General features: G+C 44.3%; 1 protein-coding gene across 43 annotated transcripts in view; it reads left to right on the top strand.

Moving 5' to 3' along the window:
* Positions 1 to 21,446, top strand: part of TRDN (triadin) — a 1,868,677-nt gene that overhangs the window by 1,241,659 nt on the left and 605,572 nt on the right. For all 43 annotated transcript variants that reach the window (XM_069234794.1, XM_069234791.1, XM_069234779.1 and 40 more), the window contains one exon: positions 12,294 to 12,347. In XM_069234794.1, the coding sequence (XP_069090895.1) occupies positions 12,294 to 12,347 (54 nt within the window). The remainder of the gene's footprint in view (positions 1 to 12,293; positions 12,348 to 21,446) is intronic.

The raw sequence follows: 21,446 nt of genomic DNA, 5'->3' as shown, positions 1-21,446 counted from the left end.
AGGCAGCACAGCAGAAAAGCAGTTCTTCCAGAGCAGCAGTCCAGAGTGGCAGTCCTTGTAGTAGCAAAGCAGTCCTTCTTCCTGGCAGAGTTCTTCACAGGCCCAGAAGTGTACTGATTTGGCAGGGTCAGATGTCCGGCTCTTATACCAGTTGGTTTGGGATTTTTCTTGTGTTGTGTTTTGTTGTTATTACTGTTTGTGTGCTGCAGAAATATCTTACACATAGGCCCTCATTACGACCCTGGTGGTCGGTGGTAATTTGGGGAAAGGTATTGCCAACAGGGTGGCGGTACCTTTTCCCAAATTATGACATTGGTGGTTTGGCTCAAGCCAAACCACCAAGGTACCACTCCGTACGCCAGGCTGGTAACAGCCACTGGGCTGGAGACATCAGTGTCCAGCCAGGCGGCCGTCACAATCCCACCCTCGGGATTATGACCCCGCCTACCGCCATGGTTTTCGTGACAAGCATACTGCCACAAAAACCATGGCAGTAGGTAGTATCAGTGACAGGAAATTCCTTCCCTGGCACTGATAGGGGTCTCTCCAACCCCTCTCCCCATCCCCAGAGTTCTCCCCCACCCTCCCCCTCCCTCTCCTGCCCCGCACATTTTCACGCCCACACTCGCACACACATACACACATTCACACATACACACAAGCATACCCACATCCACCCACGCATGCACACATACATACCCACACACCGCAACACACACCAACATACTTTGCCGCACACATGCATTCACAACACACAACATACACGTGCACTCTCATTCAGGCATTCATGAACACGTTCAACGTGACTTACACCCGCATGCACGCAATCATATACAGACACCTCCCCCACACACACACAACACCCCCCCACACACACAACACCCCCCTCTCCTGTCGGAGCACCCGACTTACCTGCGTGCCGAGGGGTCCTCTGGCTGGAGATGGGACACGGCATTGCTGTCAGCAGCGTCTGCCAGCTAAACACCACCAGGCCTATCAATGCTCATAATACGGTAGGCGGTGTTTTGCTGGCATGGCGCTGTTGTTGACAGCAACGCACCTTACCGCCATCCGCCGCCATGACTGTCGGCGGTATTCTGCCAGCCTTCTGGTGCGGGTGGGCGGCTGGTATCCACGGCGATGGTATGTTGGCGGCCATCGCCGTGGCAGTAGGCGGCAGTTACTGCCAATGTTTTAATGAGGGCCATAATCTCATTGTGAAGCATGGCTGCTTTTGTGCCAAGCTACCAGAAGGTAAGCACAGGTTAATTTAGTGACTTTTATGTTTCACCTTGACAAGGATTGTACTTGTTGTTGAGCGGTGCTTCCACTCCCTCCAATCAATACCCCAGTTTCTTATAATTGAAATACCAAGGGGGGCAGACAGTCTTCTTGTTCTCCCTATTGTCTTCCCAAAGGGAAACACTTGTTTAAAGCAGCACCTGTCCTTTTAGTGGACTGCTCTAAAAAAATGTTTCCCATTTGAGAATGCAAATGAAGTGATGAAGGTCTGCTGTCCCTCACAGGCAACTTGACTCATTAATATTCAATAGCCAGGTCATTTTGTGACCCTTTGTGCTTAAACAATTTGCAACATTACCCATTAATATATAGGTCACATCGCAAATTGAATTTCCATTTGCAAACCAGGCATACTTGGTTTGGGAATGGGAATACGAATAGCACATCTCAGCCTAGATCTTTAACTAAAGTGTTGTTTCAATATGATACAATGAAACTCTGTAAATGTGGAAAAACAGGAGGTTCAGGAATAGATGTATACAGGTTCTAATATATGACACCGGCTATACAATTGTATAATGCTAGTTCTCTGGTGAAGTCAGATTTGCGACATATGTCATGTCTGTTCTGATTTAGCATTCACTTCCAGCTATAAAACTAAATCATGTATTTCCTTTCTAGGTTGATATATACGTTTTCTGGGATGACATAAAACCATTGATTCCAGATTACCATTTACAAAGTATAGTATCTCTATGATTGCTTCCAAATATTTTAGTGGTTTGTGATAATTTCATTATTTCCTAGAGTAGCTTTTTATTGGATAAATCTGTTATTTACTGGTATGTCTTATTTCCTGTGTATTACGGGTAATAATCATTGGGATTGGCTCCTATGCTCAAGGGCTTCCTGGTGTTAGAAAAAGAGAAGTAAGGGCCATATGTACTAAAACATTTTCCCATAGACACAGAATGGGTAAAACTCTTTGATACTTCGGACCCAAAATTTTGCCATAGTACAGTCTATGGAGAGAAAGGGCAGTTTTTGGAATTAGGGTGCCTTTGCTCCTGGTAAAAGTTGAACAGGAGCAGGCTCAGCAGTTTGGCCACTTGAAAGCAGAGGTATTGACCACCACTGACTATTTGATTGAATTTCAGATTTAGAAGAGCTGGTATTCTCGTGGATACAAAGGCGTATGTATGTCTGCACCGCAACACCGTTGTAACGAGAGAGTCAGCACCAATATTCTAAAATGTCCATGTGTAAGAAATATGCATTGATTTCAAGTTCCCTTTTAATTCTGATGAAAATGGTAAAAGATTGTTGTGAGCCCCATGTGAGGAACCATGAGAACTCTAAGCACCAGGTAACTTTCAGCGATGGACCCCGGCTGCTAAAAGCAGCTGAAAACTCTGGGTGACTTTCTTGGCAAGAATGAAGAATAACATGGGTCCTCAGACCTGGAGTTACTTGATGGCTTCCAACTCAACTCAAGGTTCAGCTGTAATTCTCCTTAACTCTGGCCCCCAAAGTTACTGAGACCCTGTAGTCTGTAACTCTGTGAGGGCACATATATAGAAAAAGAGCATGCCCAGAGCACTGGGGAAAAAGCCAGAGACCTCGTAATGAGGTTCATTGTGATTCAACTTTTATCCAGTTCCACTGTTGAGCCACATCAATAGCAACCACAGCTGAAAAAACATGGGCACATTTCCATAGTTTTAAAAATTGATGCAATGTAGCATTTTCATTGCATTTCAACCTTCATACCTCACTGCCAGGCATTGCAAGAGGAATCATTCCAGATTTAAACTGGATGACATAAAGACCACCCTTCTCATAACTTCAACTGGTATGTGAAATCTTCACATGAATGAATATATCTAACTGGATCATTAAGAACCAGGTAACAGTGTTAAAGGAGTGGAAACAATATTTGCTATTATGTGGCCTCTATTTTATCAGGAAGCAGCTATTTATCTGACTGCTGGGTAAATAGTATATTTCTGCTGCCATTTTCAAAGGCTGCTGGATAAATAACAGAGATTATGCAATATTTTACCAGAGGCCATACGAATAGGTAGCCATTTTCAATATCTAATGGGCGGCTAGATGAGCGTGTGTACTATTTGGCTAGCGGCTGTGCAAAGAGCAAACAAACTTCACTAAACACCCAGCTGCCAACTAGATAGCAGAGATTATGGACTACTTGGCCAGCGGCCATGCAAATGGCACAGAAGCTTCACTGTTTACCCAAACATGGACTAAGTAACACAGAGCCTGTTCTATTTGGGCTGCTAGCTAGATAACAGTGATCATGCTGTTATGTGGGCAGTGACCATGCAAACAACAATTATCCATCTGCCGACTAAAATAGTAGAGATCATGGGCTATATTTCAACAGTGACCATTCAGACAGCTAAGAAGCTTCACTATTTTCCTGGCCCCCAAATTAATAGCAGAGATGTTGTGCTATTTGCTCACAGATGTGCCAATAACAAAAAAAAACTACACTATTTGCCTGGTCTCTGATTAAATAGAGATTATGTAGTTTGGCCAATGGCTGGGTAAAAAGCAAAGAATATTCACTATTTACTTGGCTGCCAACTAATGGCAGAGATCATGTGCTATTGGCCCGCAGCCATGCAAACAGCAAAGAAGCTTCACTATTTAGCTGGTAGCCCACTAAATAGCAGAGGTCATATAATATTTGTTCTGCAACCATGCAAAAAGCAAAACAGCTTCACTATTTATCATGCCACCAACTAGACAGCAGCCATCAGGTACTATTTGGATGGCAGTCCTGCAAATACCAAATAGAATTCACTATTTTCCCAGCTGCTGACTAAATGGCAGAGATCATGTACTATTTGGTTATGTACAACATTCGGTAGCAGTTATTTAGCCTTACTAAATCGTGAAATTTCTCTTCTATTTACCTGCTGGCTGGCTAAATATTAGAAATGATATACTATTTTGGCTTTTGGTCTTGAAAATAGCAAGGAAACATTACTATTTTCATAGCCACTGACTAAATAATAGAGATGCTGCACTGTTTGGCCAGCGACCATGCAAACTGTAGAAAAAACTCCTATTTACCTGAACACTGGCTAAATAGTAGCTGTTCTGCACTGTTGGGCCAGCAGTCATGCAAATAACAAGGAATCCTTTGTATTTACCTGGCAGCTTGCTAATTAGCAAGAGTATGTGCTATTTGGCCAGGAATCAAGCAAACAAACATGTTGCAAAGAAACCTTACTCATTACCCAGCTGCTGACAAAACAGCAGACATTATTTACAATTTGGCCTGCAGCTATGTAAATAGTAAATAAATGTAACTATTTTCCTGGATGCTGGTTAAAGAGCAGATATAATATACTATTTCACTGGTAGTCTGGCAAATTCCCAAAAAATGTAAATATGTGTATGGCTGCTAGCTAAATAGCAGAAATGTACTGTTTTGACAGTGGCCTTTCGAATAGAAAAGAAACTTCATTATTCACTTGTTTGCTTGCTAAAGAGCGTACTGTATGCACAACTTTGCCAGTAGCTGTGCAGATAGAGGAACTTCTCTACTTACCCAGCTGGTGTTTTAACAGCTCAAACATTGTTAATATGCCTTATGCAGATTTTAACAGGTGCTTACCACCAGGTAGAAGTGCAAACAAGGAGCGAATATAAATTCCTTATGAAAGTTAACTTCCTCATGTATTCTAATTTCATTTGCAAAATGTGGTTGGAAATTATGCTAATACTTTTTGCAAAAGGGATAGTAACAGTTCACCACCATCCCTATGTCTGCATTTTAAAACGGAAAACTATTTTTTTAATGCAGCCTAGTTTCCTTAAAGGAACCAGAGATGCTTAAAAAAAATGTCAGTTCTGGAAATCTTTTTCCCCCTGAGGCTGCCGAGATGATTCCTAAATGGAAATAGCTCCTAAGGGAACCAGTTCCCCTTTGCAAATTAGTTAACTCCCCAACTTGGGAGTTGTTAACCTAGCAAAGGCTTGTGGCACCAATTGCGGTTGTAAACTATCAATACATTTCCTTCTGATTTGGAAAGGGGAACGCCCTTCATGACCCCCTCCTATTTGCAATATAGAAATGATCAGAGAAGTCATTTTATGAGTTGGAAGAATCTTCTATTTTGCACAAGGGGTTTTGTGCATAGTGATAAGCACTTCTGTGGTCACAAACTCTATGATTTTGCAACATGAGTGGGTGCATTTTGAGCTAAGAAAATAGCTCTAACCCAGCATGAGCTACCGTCCTCATCTAATTTTGCATAATGTTGCTGTAATTCTATGTAATTATGCTACAGCAAATTATGCACATTTTGGTCACTTCTACTTTTAGGTCCAAAGGTCCCAAATGTTTGAATATTTCTAAGTTATTTTACAGACATGACACATAATGTCACTCCATTGCATGATGGGCAAAGACACAGTGACTTGAGAGGCCCTTAATTGAGCTTTCTCATGCTCCACACATGGTCCTACTCGTTTACAAAAGTGGCTAACAATAAAGATGAATAAAGCCTTTGAAAGTCTAGTTAAAGATGTTTGCTCTTCTACAGCTATATACTTGTTGTTACTCACAGAGCAACGGAACATAGCAGAGCCAAATGCAGGATTATTAAAAGACTTCAGCCTAAATTTAAGAAAAGTGGCAAGGCATTACATGCAGCACCATTTTTCTTGCGTCCCCTTAACGTCGCTCTAACGCCACCATGTGTGCGTGTATTTAACATATGGCGCACCATGGTGCAGGTTAGGGACAATAGCGTCATCATTTTTGACATTATTGTTGTATATTGCAGGATTAGCACCAAACATTCTGGCGCTAATCCTGCAAAGTACTTAGGCCCAGATTTAAGAAGGCCTAGTGCCTCCTTACGCCACATTGGTGTCATTTTTTATGATGTTAATGTGGCTCAACGAGATTTACAAAGTGACACAATGAATGTATTGCACCATTTTGTAACACTGTGTGCCACATTATGCCTGTGTCAGGCATAGTGTTTGCACAAGGGTTTTCCCTTGTTAGGGGGACTGCAAAAACAGCGCAGTGGAATCTATGAGATTCCACCATGCCATTATTAGCAGCTATATTGAACACCTGGACAGAGCAGGTGTTAAAAGGGAGAATACCATTATTCTTAATGGGCGCTTATGTACTTTGCAGGATTAGCTCAGACATTTTTGGTGCTAATCCTGCAATGTATAATAATAGCCCAAAAATGATGATACTATTGTCCCTAACCTGCGCCATGGTGCGCCGTATGTTAAATACAACGCTCACATGGTGGCATTAGGGGGGCGCTAAGGGGTGCAAGAAAAGGGGTGCTGCATATAACTTTTTATGATACTCTTGGCTCTGGTTCTCCTGCTCCTGGTCATCCTGATTGTGCAATAACTTGTCTGCTTACTCTTGATCCTCCCTGTTCAGGCCATCCTGTTCTTAGACCTGGCTTGGTCATCCCAGCTCCTGTCATCCTTGCCCTCCTTGTCCAGGTGCAGGTCCAGATGCTCCTGGGTCTCTGTGATTTGACCTTTTTTTCTTATAGGTTGTGGTTCCACCTATCCTCCTTCCCCAGGTCCCTTTGCCTCTTGTCCTGCCCGCAATGGTCACCTGGCCATAGCCTTATGATTTTCTGAGTCCCGTTTTAGCTCTTAGTCATGGTTGCCTAGCACTGGTCTTCCTATTTCTGGTCCTCACAGTTTGTGTTCTCTTCCTGGTTAGTAGGCTTGATCCTTTTGTTTCTGGTCCTCCTTGTTTGGGCCTTTGTATGCTGAAACCTTTTGGTTCTAGACTTCATGGGCCATCCTGGCCCCGCCAGTGCCCCTTCTCCTAGCTCTTCCTCTTTCTTCCTGATCCTCTTGGCCTCGTCGCCTTGACTCGGCTAGCTCAGTAAGTATAGCATGAGACTCAGTAGACCTGGTAATTCTGATTCTTATCACCCCTCACCCTTCTCTCCTTGCTTATCTGATTCCTTCTACATAATTTCTTGGTCCTGCTGCACACCCCTTTAATCTATCTGGCTTCTTGTGTCATGGTCCTCTTACAACTTTGCCCTGTTCTTCCGGGTCCCCCAGTCCTTTGTTTCCTGGTCCCCTTAGAACTTTAACTTCTGTCTCTAGTTGTCTCTGATAAGTGGTCTTGACTCCCTGGCACTCCTGGCCATAGTGGTGCTCCTCTTGTTTTTCATAGTCCTTGTTCTTCTCAGGGATATGTGCACATTGGTCTTGATCCTAATGGCCCCACTCCTTATAGTTTGGTTTCTCATGTGCTTAGTTCTCACAAATCTGGTCCACCAACCAGTTGCAGCTCGTGTGAAGCAGAAGGGGCGGGGCGGTGCGGCGGGGAAAGGGGAAATAAATTAAAAATAATAAAATAATGAAAGCAACCACTTAGCTCTGCTTCCGCACCTCTCCATCCACTCCTCTGCTGGCTGCAATTCCAAAATATCAATATACAGTAGGAGTAAATACATATACAATTTGTATCCAAGTGAAAGTATTAATTGATCACTGAACAAAGTTTAATCATTTTAATCATAATACTTAATGTAAATTAATGTTCGTCTCCCTTTGTCTCGCTCTACTGTTTCAAAAGAATATAGCCAATTTACTGACTCACAAATTTATCAACAAACATACACTTAACACATAAAATATACAAAAACATCTACATGTAAAATAAATATACACATCTCATTGCAAAATCCATAATAGCTTGACATATACCACTCGATGCTAAGTGCTCAAACAGTCTCTTGCACTGAAAGCTTCCAACAGGATTTTTTATATATGGGCTGCTGAACCTTTTTCCAAGCATCAGTCTTCCAAACTGAGGTTGTAATGATTAATACCACCACTCCTAGTCAATTATTCCTATTAGTTATTTGTGGTATAATCCCATATCATAGTCTCATAGTTCCAAAATTCATATAGCACTCCTCAGGTTAATAGTCGGCGCGTTTCGGCTCTCCTTCAGGCCTCATCAGGACATAGGAAGCAGTACCTATATGTGCAATTTTATGGTATAGTACTCTTTAGTCATAATTTACATTACAACATAGTCGTTGCCGCCAGGGGCACATCGCCCCCTGTTCACCTTTATGTATAGTCAACACCTCATCAGTGTTTCCATAATTTTTCGAGACTACATTTCCATAGTGATAGTGTGAAGTGAAAACAATCAAGTACATACTCTGTTCTATTCCGAGCCACATGCACTGATAAACCCATTCCTGTGTCTTCCAAGCTGGTGCTTGCATGCATTAGCCACACTTTAGTGTTTCTCCCGGGTTTCCAACTGGGCTCGCGCGTGTGAGCCCTGCCCTGTTTAAGGATCTGACTCCTCCCTTTGAATAAGCCGCGACTAGCAGGTAGTGTGGCGGCCATATTATGATGTATAAAATGTATGGGGCAAAGCTAATGAATACGTCTTTGTATATTGTGTAAATACCAAAAATTAAACAGATCCCAATTTAATGTTATATACCTGAACGCTGCTTATGGGCCTAAAGTTACCCTTATCAATACATCATACTACACATTTATCATGGAGCCCGCTATCTGTTCAAGCATCACCATGCTGGCTGCAGGCACAGGCTCCCAGCCTGCCCTGCGGCCAATCCTGATGCTGCTCAAAGCAGCATCAGGATTGGCTAGGAGAGCCCAGCCAGGCTGCTCCCAGGCAGACTGGGGGCCTGTGAGGCTCTCTCCAGCCCGGCAACTGTGTTGCTGAGCTGGAGAGAGACTTATTGCCATGTGTATTTGGCTGGTCTGAGACGGCCAGCCAAACACACATGCACTCTGAGGGGGGGGCACAGCACTGCTTGTCACCCTTGTGGCCCTGCCCCTTTCCCAAAAAACAATAATAAACACAGTTTATTATTGTTTTTTTGGGAAAAGCTTTGCAGCTGCTGCTGCTGGTGGGGGTGATGCTCCTCCACCCTTAAGGAGGAGCTGCACCTGCCACCAACCATTCTAGTCTGGGTCCTGGTCATCCTGGGCCTTCATAGACCTCTTAAATCTGGTCCTGATCCTCCTGACTCAAGCACTTTCTCTCTTTGCTCTTCTGGTTCTGCATACTAGCCTTAGAATTTACAGACCCTGTATCTCCTGGTATGTCTGGTTGCATTCTCATGTACTCCTGCACTTAATAATTTCTATCCTCGGTCTCCTGTTGCACAGGCTTCGGGTACTAGAGGTTTTCAGCACCCTCACCCTAAATCTTGTCCATCAGTCCTCCTGGTCCTGCTCTCCTGGTTTATCTACTCCCCCGGTATACTGGTTCCTAATCCGAGCCCTCCCAGTCCTCTTGTCCCATCCTACTTCTAGTAGTCCTCCTGGCCTCCTGGTTTGCCTGTTCCACCTTGTTCCTGTGAATCTGATCCTCGCCTCCTCTATCATGGTCCTTCTATTAATGGTCATCCTGGGTCTAGTCTTCTTCATCTCTATGGCATTCCTCCTCCTAGTTCCCATATTGCGAGTCACCCTAGTTCACGTAGTCCTGATCACCCTGGATTAGGATCTCCCTGAGTCTGAAACTCATGGACTTTCAGATCCTAGTCCCAGGCCTAGGCGTTCTCATCCTTTATATCCCCCAGCCATTCTAATCTAGGTTCTCTAGGACTTGCTAAATGAAGACCCTTCTGGTTGTGGTCTTCTTGGTATTGGACAATTCACTTCTGACCCCTTAGTGCTCATTGACCTGATCTAAAATAGAAGTTTGATTCCTACATTTCATATCTGAATATTAAAATAACATAAATGTTTTTAGCCAAAATTAATTTTGCTTTTTTTTTATCTGTAAACAGCTTAATTCAACACTTATCTTTGTGCAAACAAGATGGCCATCAGCCTACCATTGCATGTTGTCACTTTGTTCTTCACAGCTGGCTGCATATAGACTTTCTTCACACTATTTATCCAGACACCACTCCAATTGTTCATCATCTCTACTATTTAGCTAGCGAAGATTGTGTACTATTTTGCTGCCTGCTGGGTAAATAGCAGAGATTATGAACTATTTGGCAGGTGCCTGAGTAAATGGCCACTTCCATGTTTTTTATTATGAGCTGAGCAGTAACTGTGCATGTTTCTGTTTTTGCCTTTAAGCACATAGGGGGTCATTCCGACCCTGGTGGTCATAGACCGCCAGGGCCGGGGACCGCGGATGCACCGCCAACAGGCTGGCGGTGCATCCAGGCCAATTCTGACCGCGGCGGTAAAGCCGCGGTCAGAAAAGGGAAACCGGCGGTTTCCCGCCGGTTTTCCCCTGGCCTGAAGAATCCTCCATGGCGGCGCTGCAGGCTACGCCGCCATGGGAATTCCGACCCCCTTCCCGCCAGCCTGGTTCTGGCGGTTTTGACCGCCAGAACCTGGCTGGCGGGAACGGGTGTTGTGGGGCCCCTGGGGGCCCCTGCAGTGCCCATGCCACTGCAGGGGCCCCCTAACAGGGCCCCACAAAGATTTTCAGTGTCTGCATAGCAGACACTGAAAACCGCGACGGGTGCAACTGCACCCGTCGCACCCTTTCCACTCCGCCGGCTCCATTCGGAGCCGGCATCCTCGTGGAAGGGGGTTTCCCGCTGGGCGGGTGGGCGGCCTTCTGGCGGTCGCCCGCCAGCCCAGCGGGAAACTCAGAATGACCGCTGCGGTCTTTTGACCGCAGTATGGTCTTCTGGCGGTTCCCGCCAAGATTAGAATGACCCCCATAATGTCAAACATAGGCCCATATTTATACTTTTTGACGCTAAACTGCGCTAACGCAGTTTAGCGTCAAAAAATTTAGCGCCGTCTAACGCCATTCTGAAGCGCCATGCGGGCGCCGTATTTATGGAATGGCGTTAGCCGGCGCTAGCAGACCGGCGCTGCCTGGTGTGCGTGGAAAAAAACCACGTAGACCAGGCAGCGCCGGCGTAGGGGGAAAATGGCGTTAGGGCGTCTTAAAATGGGGCAAGTCAGGTTGAGGCAAAAAAATCGCCTCAACCCGATTTGCGCCATTATTTTCGACGCCCAGACGCCATTTAAATGACTCCTGTCTTAGTAAAGACAGGAGTCATGCCCCCTTGCCCAATGGCCATGCCCAGGGGACTTCTGTCCCCTGGGCATGGTCATTGGGCATAGTGGCATGTAGGGGGGCACAAATCAGGCCCCCCTATGCCACCAAAAAAAATTAAAAAATATAAAAAATTATACTTACCTGAACTTACCTGAATGTCCCTGGGGTGGGTCCCTCCATCCTTGGGTGTCCTCCTGGGGTGGGCAGGGGTGGCAGGGGGGGTCCCTGGGGGCAGGGGAGGGCACCTGTGGGCTCATTTTGAGCCCACAGGCCCCTTAACGCCTACCCTGACCCAGGCGTTAAATAGTGGCGCAAATGCGGGGTTTTTTGACCCGCCAACTCCCGGGCGTGATTTTTGCCCGGGAGTATAAATACGACGCATTTGCGTCGCCGTCATTTTTTTAGACGGGAACGCCTTCCTTGCATCTCATTAACGCAAGGAAGGCGTTCACGCAAAAAAATTACGCTATTTGCCCATACTTTGGCGCTAGACGCGTCTAACGCCAAAGTATAAATATGGCGTTAGTTTTGCGCCGAATTTGCGTCGAAAAAAACGACGCTAATTCGGCGCAAACGGAGTATAAATACGGGCCATAGGGTATTGTTGTGCAAACTCAATGAAAAACATGTTTCTGGAAATTACCACCTATATTTTACATCTAAACAAATATCAGTAACAAATTTCAAGATTAAATCAATGTACCTGAAAGGGTTGCTCAAAATAGGTAAGTCTGGGTTCTCACTGTACCTAATAATTAAAAAGTAATGTGGAAAATGCATATTATTGTGGTAATGTTTTTAAAGCAGAGGTGGTTCATGGTGGATTGTTAATGGTCATTATGGGAACAGCAGGATTTGCAACCGATGTAATGTGTGCAGTACCCAAAGAGATACTTGTAGTCTATGTTGTTAAATATGACAAAACATATCATATTTGCTCTTCTATATTAAAATGTTTATTGTCTTTTGTTAATAGAGCTGGCTAAAAGTGAGGAAGTAAAGAAATCTCCTGCTCCCTTGAAGGATAAAGGTAATATTGTCATTTTAGTCGAAAAACAATTTATTTAGGTTTGCTCAGCAATAGTGCAAGCACCATTCAAGGCCAATAAACTGTATTTTATGCATATTGTGAGGAGATTGGAGTCAGTCCTGTTCCGCTATCGACTCTTTTGGCTCATCAATTTTCAGACATTGGCTTGGGGCAGTTACATCTTGCATCATCACACAGCAGTATGTTAGTATCATTTAATATGTATTGCCTAATTGAGTGTATCTTTCTGTTTGCTTTGAAATGCATGAAGTACTATTTTCCAATTGAAAAGTACACTCTGTCGTTACACTTTTATTTCTTTATTTCATTCATACATTGTATAAACAAATCACTATTTGTTTCTATTGTTTTGTATTGCAGCAGAAATTTTCTCTTGCTTTTGTCATATGGCTGTCTTATTGAATTCATTTTGTGTAGTTTTGGAGTGCCTCACCCTAAGAAGGCTGCTCCAGTAACTGAAATCACAGGAGACTTCAGGGGAAGGCACCTGGTACTTTCTCTTCTGTTTCATGGACATTCATCTTTCTAATATGATAATTGCATTTTGTTAAAGCATATGCATGATTGAGAAGTGTACTGACCAGGAGGCTCATGATGGGCCCTTTGTTTTCTACTGCATCACCAACCTGCAATCACTATTCAGAGCAGGGTGAATGGAGGTGGGTGTGAACAGTGTTTGAGTCTCTTCAAACCCTTCCTCCAGATCCCTTCTCCCACCTCCAGTTTTGCAGTGTGGCTATCTGACACCTCCTTCTATCCCTGTTGATGATACCTGCCCCTTGCAGCCTCCCTTGGTCTTCTCTCTGTCCTAAGTCAGACCCTGACCCTACCCTCTTCCCAGTGACGGGCCGTCCTTTAGGGCAGAGGGGCCACGCCCCTCCACCTTTTGCCCCTCATGAAGAGTGTCTGTCAGGCTGAACAAAGGTCAGCCTGACAGACACTCTCCATGTTCAGCTCAGGCAGCCAGGAGCAGACATGCGCGATTTGCGCACACTCCTGGCTGCCTGAGCTGAACTTTGCTGGGCTGAGGAAGTCACAGCTCCTATGGGTCGTGACCTCCTCGGCTCAGCAAAGGTGCCTCGAGGCCCTCCCCTGGGATGAAGAAAGCGTCACCAATTGACACTCTCCCTGGGCGCTTCAGGTTTAAGCCCTGAAGTGCCCAGGGCGAGTGTCAATCAGTGACACTTCGTCACAGAGTGGGGTGGGGTCAGCAGTCTCACTGACCCCATCCCATTCTGTGACAAGGCTGGGACTGCTGCCTTCCCTCATTGGCTGACCTAAGATCAGCCAATGAGGGAAGGCAGCAGTCCCAACCCTCCTGGGACCTGGAGGCTGAAGGTAAGTGTGTGTATGTATGCGTGTATGTGTGTGATATTTTAAATTCAATGTTTGATGCGCGCGTGCATGTTTGAGTGTTATGAGTGTTGTTAATGGATGTGCGTGCGTGCGTGTGTGTGTGAAAGAATGAGTGTGCCATCTTTTAAAATGAATGTTTGGTGCGTGTGTGCATGTTTGAATGGTATGAGTGTTGTTAATGGATGTGCGTGCGTGCGTGCATGTCTGTGTGTGAAAAAATGAGTGTGTGTGTTTGTGTGTGTGTGTGTGTGTGTGTGTGTGTGTCCCGCCCTCCCCCTCCCTCCTAAAGCTGCCGCCCGCCACTGCCTCTTCCATGTCTCTCTCACGCTCATATTGCTCCTAGGACACTCCATCTTGAGTGGTGCTCACAGAACTTACCGTCATCTCCAGTTCCTTTGTCTCCTTGCTTTTTTCTCTACTGCTTCCTGAGTGCTGCTGGTGAAACAGAAAATTATTTTCTGCTTTGTTGGCTTCTCTCCATCATCACTAGCGGTGTGTGAAATTCGAGTAAAGTGCTTTGATATATTTATGCCAAAATGTAGGAAATTAAGTGAAATTTGGCATAATTGTGCAAAATAGAAATCTAACATTTAGCACTATAGTTTGGCATGACATTTGCCTTTTAATCCATTGTTGATACGAGGAAGCTTACACGCTACAAAAATAGCGTAAATAAGGTTAGTGCTTAGAATAACAGCTGCTCATGTTCTGGTTATTTGCGTTGTTCCCGTGCTCTTTCATCATAATTTTGGTGTGAACTGCAGCATAATTACGCAATATGGCGAAATGGCATATTTATGTGAATTTGTCATAAAAATCATGGCTCTAAATTCCAGAAATTGTGCAAATTACTCCAGCTTAATCATTACTATTGAAAAGTAACACAGCTTGCCTGCTGGGAACACGATTTGCCCAGCCTTTTTTCGATGAACAATTAAATCTATTTGATATTTCAAGTTAAGCTGCCCATTTAGAATTGTGCCTTGGCGCAGTGTACAAAGTTTGCAGCTGTTAAAAAATACAAAAATGCTGTTAATATCACTGAAGTCACATTATGTAAATAGATCTCGTAGCACAAGTGAAAGATGTGTGATAACATTTTTTCAAGCACACTATTGTTGTGCTGCAAGTGCAATTTTTTATTACAGCAGGAATATTGCTGTCACTTCTTAAGTACTACATGCAGTACCGTCCATGGCAAGGCTTGCAATGCAGAGTCTGTGTCATCGTCGAGGCTGCCTTCGAAGAGAGACTTGAGATATGAGGGCTTGTATTAGACTGAGTCACGAAGTGGCTGTGCAGATAGGCTGCAGGGTGTGATGTGAAGTCCTTGCATAGGGAAAGTCTGTGCAGCAGATGCGATGTGTTGGTTCTGCTGAGGGTTGCGCCATGCACTAGATGAGATGCATCAGTTCTGCTGGATTCAGAGCTGGGCTGTCAGAGCACCTTCAGGCCCACTTCTAAGGTCCAGGACTGGGTGGCACCGCTTGGCAAGGTAGGACTCACAGATGGCAGAGTCCAGGTGCTGAGTTCAAGTTTGTTGGAGCCTTCTGTCTATGAGGTTCTAGTCAGGAGGCCAGACCACTAGCCATTGGAGTCACTCTGGGGACTTGGGTTCAACAGATGGAGGCCCAGTCCTTCACACCCAGGTAAGAGGGAAGCAGGCAGCAGATCAGGAAAGCTGGGCAGCAGTCCTTCAGATTAGCAGTCCATCGGAGTGGCAGTCCTTTCAGCAACACAGCAGTTCTTCTTCCTGGCAGAGTGCACTGGTCCAGAAAGTGTACTGAGAAGTTGAGTCTAAGGGTACAATATTTATACCTGGTGCCCACTTTGAACTGAAGGAGTCATCTAGAGGTTTCCATTCCTCAGGCCCTCAGGCATCCCCTTCCTCCCTGTTCTTGCCCCAGCCTGTCTAGGGGGGTCACAATAGACTAGTAACAATCCCTTTGTGAGAGTGCTCAGGCAGTACTTTGTGATGTGCAAGTGTCGTGGGTCACAGCTCCTCCCATTTGTTCACTCGGAGTGGCCAATCTTTCCAACATTTATCTTCCCTTTGTCTCACTATCTGGGAGCAATGCACAAAGACAAACTGCCAGCTACACCTAGTCATGTGACCCAAGAACAGGCTCCAGGCACCAAATGGTTATGACAAGAAAATTGTAACTTTCTGAAAGTGGCATTATCAGAATTGTGATTAAAAACAAATGACCACTAAAGAGGTCTTTTAATTACAATTCTTTAGATATCAAACTCAAGATGTCTACCTGTCCCAATTAGAAGTTACCGCTTATTAAATGTAATCCTATGGGAGAGGTAGGCCTTGCAGTAGTGAAAAGCAGCTCTAGGAGGTTTTCACTACCAGTACATGTAAAAGCTCACATCCTGATTTTTCAATACATTGCCCTCTACCATCTGGGCTATTTAAGGCCTACCCTAGAGGTGACATAGGTCATAAAAAGGAAGGTTTAGGCCTGATAAAAGATTTATATTTCCAGATCAAAATGGCAGTTTAACAGTGCACACCCAGATTGCAATGGCAGACCTGAGATACGTCGAAAGGGCTACTTAGGTGGGTGGCACAAGTGGTGCTGCAGACCCACTAGTAGTATTTAATTTACAGGCCCTTGAGATAGGAAATACTAATTGACTGGAGACTTGCAGGTAAAATAAATGTGCCAATTCTGTATAAACCAATTCTATAATGCTTTAAGGAGGGAGCCCAAGCGCTGTAGCACTGGTTAGCAGTAGTAAACTACGCAGCCTCCTTAAGCCAACAAAAACAAAGTCAGCAAAAAAAGAGAATTGAAAGCAAAAAGTTTGGGGGAGAACCACACCGAGAATGCAGGTCTAACACATGTGAAAACAGTGAAAAACTCTAAAAGTTGTTTTTTCACTGTGGAAAGGCTATCTTTTCCTTGGACTACCTTATTGCACCTAATAAATGATAACTTCAGCTTGGGACCAAATAGAAAAATGTTTCTTCCACTCATTTTAATTGCAGTTTTAAATCCTCTTTAATGGTAAGTTACAATTAAAAAAAGTCCACTTTTAGAAAGTTGCAGATTTATTTCCTACCCCAATTGTGTCTGTATGCCAGGGTCACATGCCCGTGAATGGCTCTCCTGTAGTGGGTTGCATATTTCTACCAGATATGGGTATAAAAAGAGCATAGATGCAAAGGGTTTAGGACTTCCTAATAGGATGGCAGGGGAGGAGCTGTGACTTGCCCTGATTCCACTTCAAAGGACACAGCCTGCAGCACACATAGAGGAATATCAGGCATGACTTGCCTTTGTCAGCCTAAGCACTTTGAAGCCAGAATCAGGAGAAGAGGAAGAACTAACCAAAGCCAGTTTGGGGGGTAGACCAGGGAATTTCCTTGTGCAAAGACTTGCCTCAGGTATTACATTTGCACCTCCAGAACTTCTCATCAGAACCCTACGGAGCCTGTGCAAAAGTTCAGAAGAAGGACTACCCTGCTGTCTGAAGGAGGTAGATTGGGCCTCCTCAACTTGAACCTAGGCTCTCCAGAAGTGACTCTAAAGGTCAGTAGCTGACCTGTTTGAGCTACAGGGCCACAGGCTTCCATAAGCCTCCCTGCAATGCCCACCAGACCAGCACCAACTGGACCTGCCTGAGCCCTGTTGCTGGCCTCTGCTTCAGTGAGCCCTGATCCCCAAGAGGAGCCTCCCACATCTTGGACCCTTGGCTAGCATCAGAGTATACTCCACACGAACTCCATGGGAAAACACATAGGTTTTGGGCTCCTTGTGACTGCAAAGCAGACTTTTCACACCAAACAATGACCGTCCACCATGCCCGCCATGCCCACCATGCCCGCCATGCCAGCCATGCGAATCTCCATCTACGACTGCTATTAATGTCCGCCACTACAGTCCACGTCAACAGCGACTGCCCCCATCGACCTCAACTGTGAAGCTCCAGTGTCGACCTGGCTCTTCACGCTAGAAATGTGACCATCCACGATGACCTTGCTGCTCCCAGCACCAACAAGGGTCACCATGCTGCCCTTACCAAAGCGAAACTCCACCTGCAGACTGTCCCACGAATCTTGGACTTGAGAAGGTTCACATTTCAGTGGGTTGGACCTTGTCCCTGTATCTAACCTGTGCCCCATCGTGGTCGGCTTGAAACTTGTGACTTTACCCCAGTCCACTGCAACCATATAATCGTCCGTGGCTCTTTTGCTCCTTGGTGCTATTTTTACCTATAACTTTAAAAATTCATACCTGCAGTTCCACTGATTGCATTTTTATTGTTTTGCTGTCATTTTATTTATTATAATGAGCTCCCTGTTTCTAAATTTGTTTGAGATTTTTCTTGTGGTGTGTTTTCACTCTATTACTATTTGAGTGCTGCAGAAATACTTTACATGTAGAAAGTATCAGAGCACTCCTAACTGTAATCAAACATATTTCATATATAATAGTCCAGGAACATCTAGCAACATAATCAATATCAATATCAAATGCATATGAAGCAAAAAACATTAAGTCAGAAGAGCATCAAATCCAAATACTTTATTCGGTTCAAAATAAAACCATAAAAGACATCAAATATATACATACAAAATTCTCAGATGTACAATAAATAGCAATATTAATAAGAATTTTGAATATCAAAGGCAGCATATATATAATTTAACAAAGCTTGTATTATCTCTTCATTTCCCAGATTGTGGAAAAAAGATCTAGTTACTAGGTAACTAGATCTAATGCCCTTGGATAAATAAATTGGACGTAAAAACCTTCTTCTAGGTGCCATACAGAGGGTACAAAAAAAGGACAAAGTGCAAAGTGCTTTGGAGTGTTTTACCATCACAGCAACATGGCAGAAGTTTCTTAAACCAAGTGCCACAGGTAGGGAATGCTACTGATAATAATAATAAGACTTTATTCGGTATGAAATAATTCAACCCTTAGATCACGTAGACAAAACCAAATAAACCGAGATAGCAATGAAACAATAATATTACAATAATCATAAGATTAAAAACAAATAAAAACCTCATTACCAAAGATAACAATCTAAAAGATTCTTTAAAAAACTCTAAATTACTGCGCCAAGTAATGGCTTCCCTCAAGAACAATCCCAACCCCCTCCCCACCAGTGCATTTGAAGCCATTTGCAGCCAAATAAAAGCAGGACGATATTGCACAAAACCCTTTGGCCTCAACAGGGGTAATAAAAACGACTACTATAAGGTGCATAAAAGACACAGAATAATGTAAAATGGGACAAGGTCTGCAGGCACACCCTGTCACAAGGACAAGGTCTGATAGATTTTTAACCATACTGGCCTAACGGGAAACATAGATTACTTCTAATGATCCCCAAGCGAAATCGAGTGATGAGAGTCCTTTCCCTCAAACCATTTATCGTTAAGAGATAAGGCTCAGGACCCGCCCCCATCTTTAACATAACAAAATCCCTGACCGATTTTTTCCCTAGATCCTCCCCCTCTCTTTTAGACCCCCGGATTCTCAAAAAATTATCCTTTACCCAATTTTTATCACAGCTAGTCAGACCCTCCGGAGTGTCAATCAAGTCAGGCCGCCCCAAATCATGTGCTGCCTTTCTTATGTACGTCAGCCAGGGAATATATCTTACATTGTCACAGGCCAAACAGTCCCTTAAAATCTCTCTATTAAAAGTGGCAGATTCATTACTCCAAATTGAGATCCATAGCAAGAGGGGAGCCAACTGAATAGTGTCTTGTACAAACTCAAGATCTAGTTCTAGATGTAGGCAAAAACCAGAGGTATTTTCACCAACACCCGATAGCCTTTTACAGAAACGATTTTCTTCTACAATGGGGGCTCGGGTATCCATATACCCCCAGAGTGCTGCACCATACAACAGGACAGGAAGACATTTTTGCCTGTAGATTTCAAGTAGAGGCTTAATAGGTTTGCTTCCTACTCTTACAGCACAATCAAAAGTGGCACCAACTGAGGCATGGAAGAGCATATTCCTTCTGCCAATACAGGGTTTCCATGAACCTTTATCATCAAAAATCACCTCTAAATATGGGAAGTCATGAACCCTGCTAATAATTTGATCTTCAACCTTTAGCTCCCCCACACTGCTCAAGGGTCTGCCACATACCATAAAATGCGATTTCTTAAAATTAATCTCTAGACCCAAGCCTGACATGTAAGAGGCATAAGCTCTAACTACTTTACGGAGGCCATTCATTGTGCGGGCCATGAGGACCGCATCATCCACGTACGTCAACACAGGAACATTAGTGCCATTCACCTTAGGGACATCCCTACAGTGTTCCACCAAAAATTCCGACAATCCATTTGTATATAAAAGGAACAGAGTGGGGGCCAAAACACACCCCTGGCGAACGCCCTTTGTGAGCTTAAAATCCTCGGAACATTCCCCGTTTATCCCCACCCTCACATTTGCAGCCGATCCTAAGTGGAGATACCGGAGCAACTCTACAATATTAGGATCCATCCCTAACTGACTTATCCTTTACCACAGTATAGACCGATTTACCTTGTCAAAGGCACAACTAAGGTCCATAAAGGCAAGATACAGGGTGCCCTTCCTGGCTTGCGTATATTTCCCAATCATCATCAGAAGATTAAGGCACTGTTCACGCATGCCAAGACCTTCCCTAAATCCATACTGGTCCCGGCTCAAAATTTCCTTTTCTGCCATCCAAACCTCAATACGCGTTAAGATGATCCGTCCCAAAATCTTCACATAAGAGTCAAGTAGGGAAATGGGGCGATAAGACTTAGGATCATTCCGATCCCCCCCTTTTTAAAAACTGGAATGATACAAGCCCTTCTCCAGGAGGCAGGAATTCCCACGGTAACTGCCGCATTAAGAACATTTAAGAGAACAGGTGCCCATAGCTAGGGACAAGATTTGTACAAATCCATGGGGATGGAATCCGGGCCCGGGGCTTTATTACTAGCACTACCCTGGAGTGCATCAATAACCTCCTAGAGCGAAAACCTGATCGCTAGATTGGGAAACACAACACACTCTTTTTTCCCAGTTAGTTCTTAGGGGGATTCCCTCAAAAATTCTACAAAAATAATTTACCCAGGCCTCCGGGGCAATATTACAGCCCAAGCCCTCAGATGTCTCTGTTGCAAAATAACCTCTATTAACCACCTTCCAAAACAGACCAGAATCCTTCAGGACTGTAGCACGCTCGAATTCTTCCCAGGCTTTTTCTTTCAATTTTATCTTACTCTCCCTCAAAGCCCTTTTATACTTAATCCTTGCTACTTTCACAGCGGCCCTATCTCTGGGGTATTCCTTAAGGACCGTTTTCATATTTGCCCTAGCATCGTGACAGGCCTTATCAAACCTCCCACATCTGTTCTTATTAGGACGACTGTCTATTGAAAATAAACAGTCTCTAACTGCTATGTTTACTTCAGCTATTGCATCCATAACTTCCTTAGTGCTCAGAATCTCTCTCAAAAGTATATCCATAAACAGGGGTAGGTTGCCCCCCACCACCCTCTCTATAACTTGTTGGGCATCTACCTGTTTCCAGCCAAGTCGCCTACCCTGGTCTCTTATCTTCACTGATGCGGGTCCACCCCGTCCTGATTTACTTGGAGCCCCTGGGAGTTTAACGCACACTGTAAGGGGGTTATGATCACTTATACATTCCCCAAGCACCTCTCCTCTAATTACCAGATCTTTCAATAGTGGAGACACAAA

Source organism: Pleurodeles waltl, chromosome 5, assembly GCF_031143425.1.
Source record: "Pleurodeles waltl isolate 20211129_DDA chromosome 5, aPleWal1.hap1.20221129, whole genome shotgun sequence".
Classification (NCBI taxonomy): domain Eukaryota; kingdom Metazoa; phylum Chordata; class Amphibia; order Caudata; family Salamandridae; genus Pleurodeles; species Pleurodeles waltl.
The sequence above is the reverse complement of the archived record's forward strand: the minus strand, read 5'-3'. Positions and strand labels throughout refer to the sequence as shown.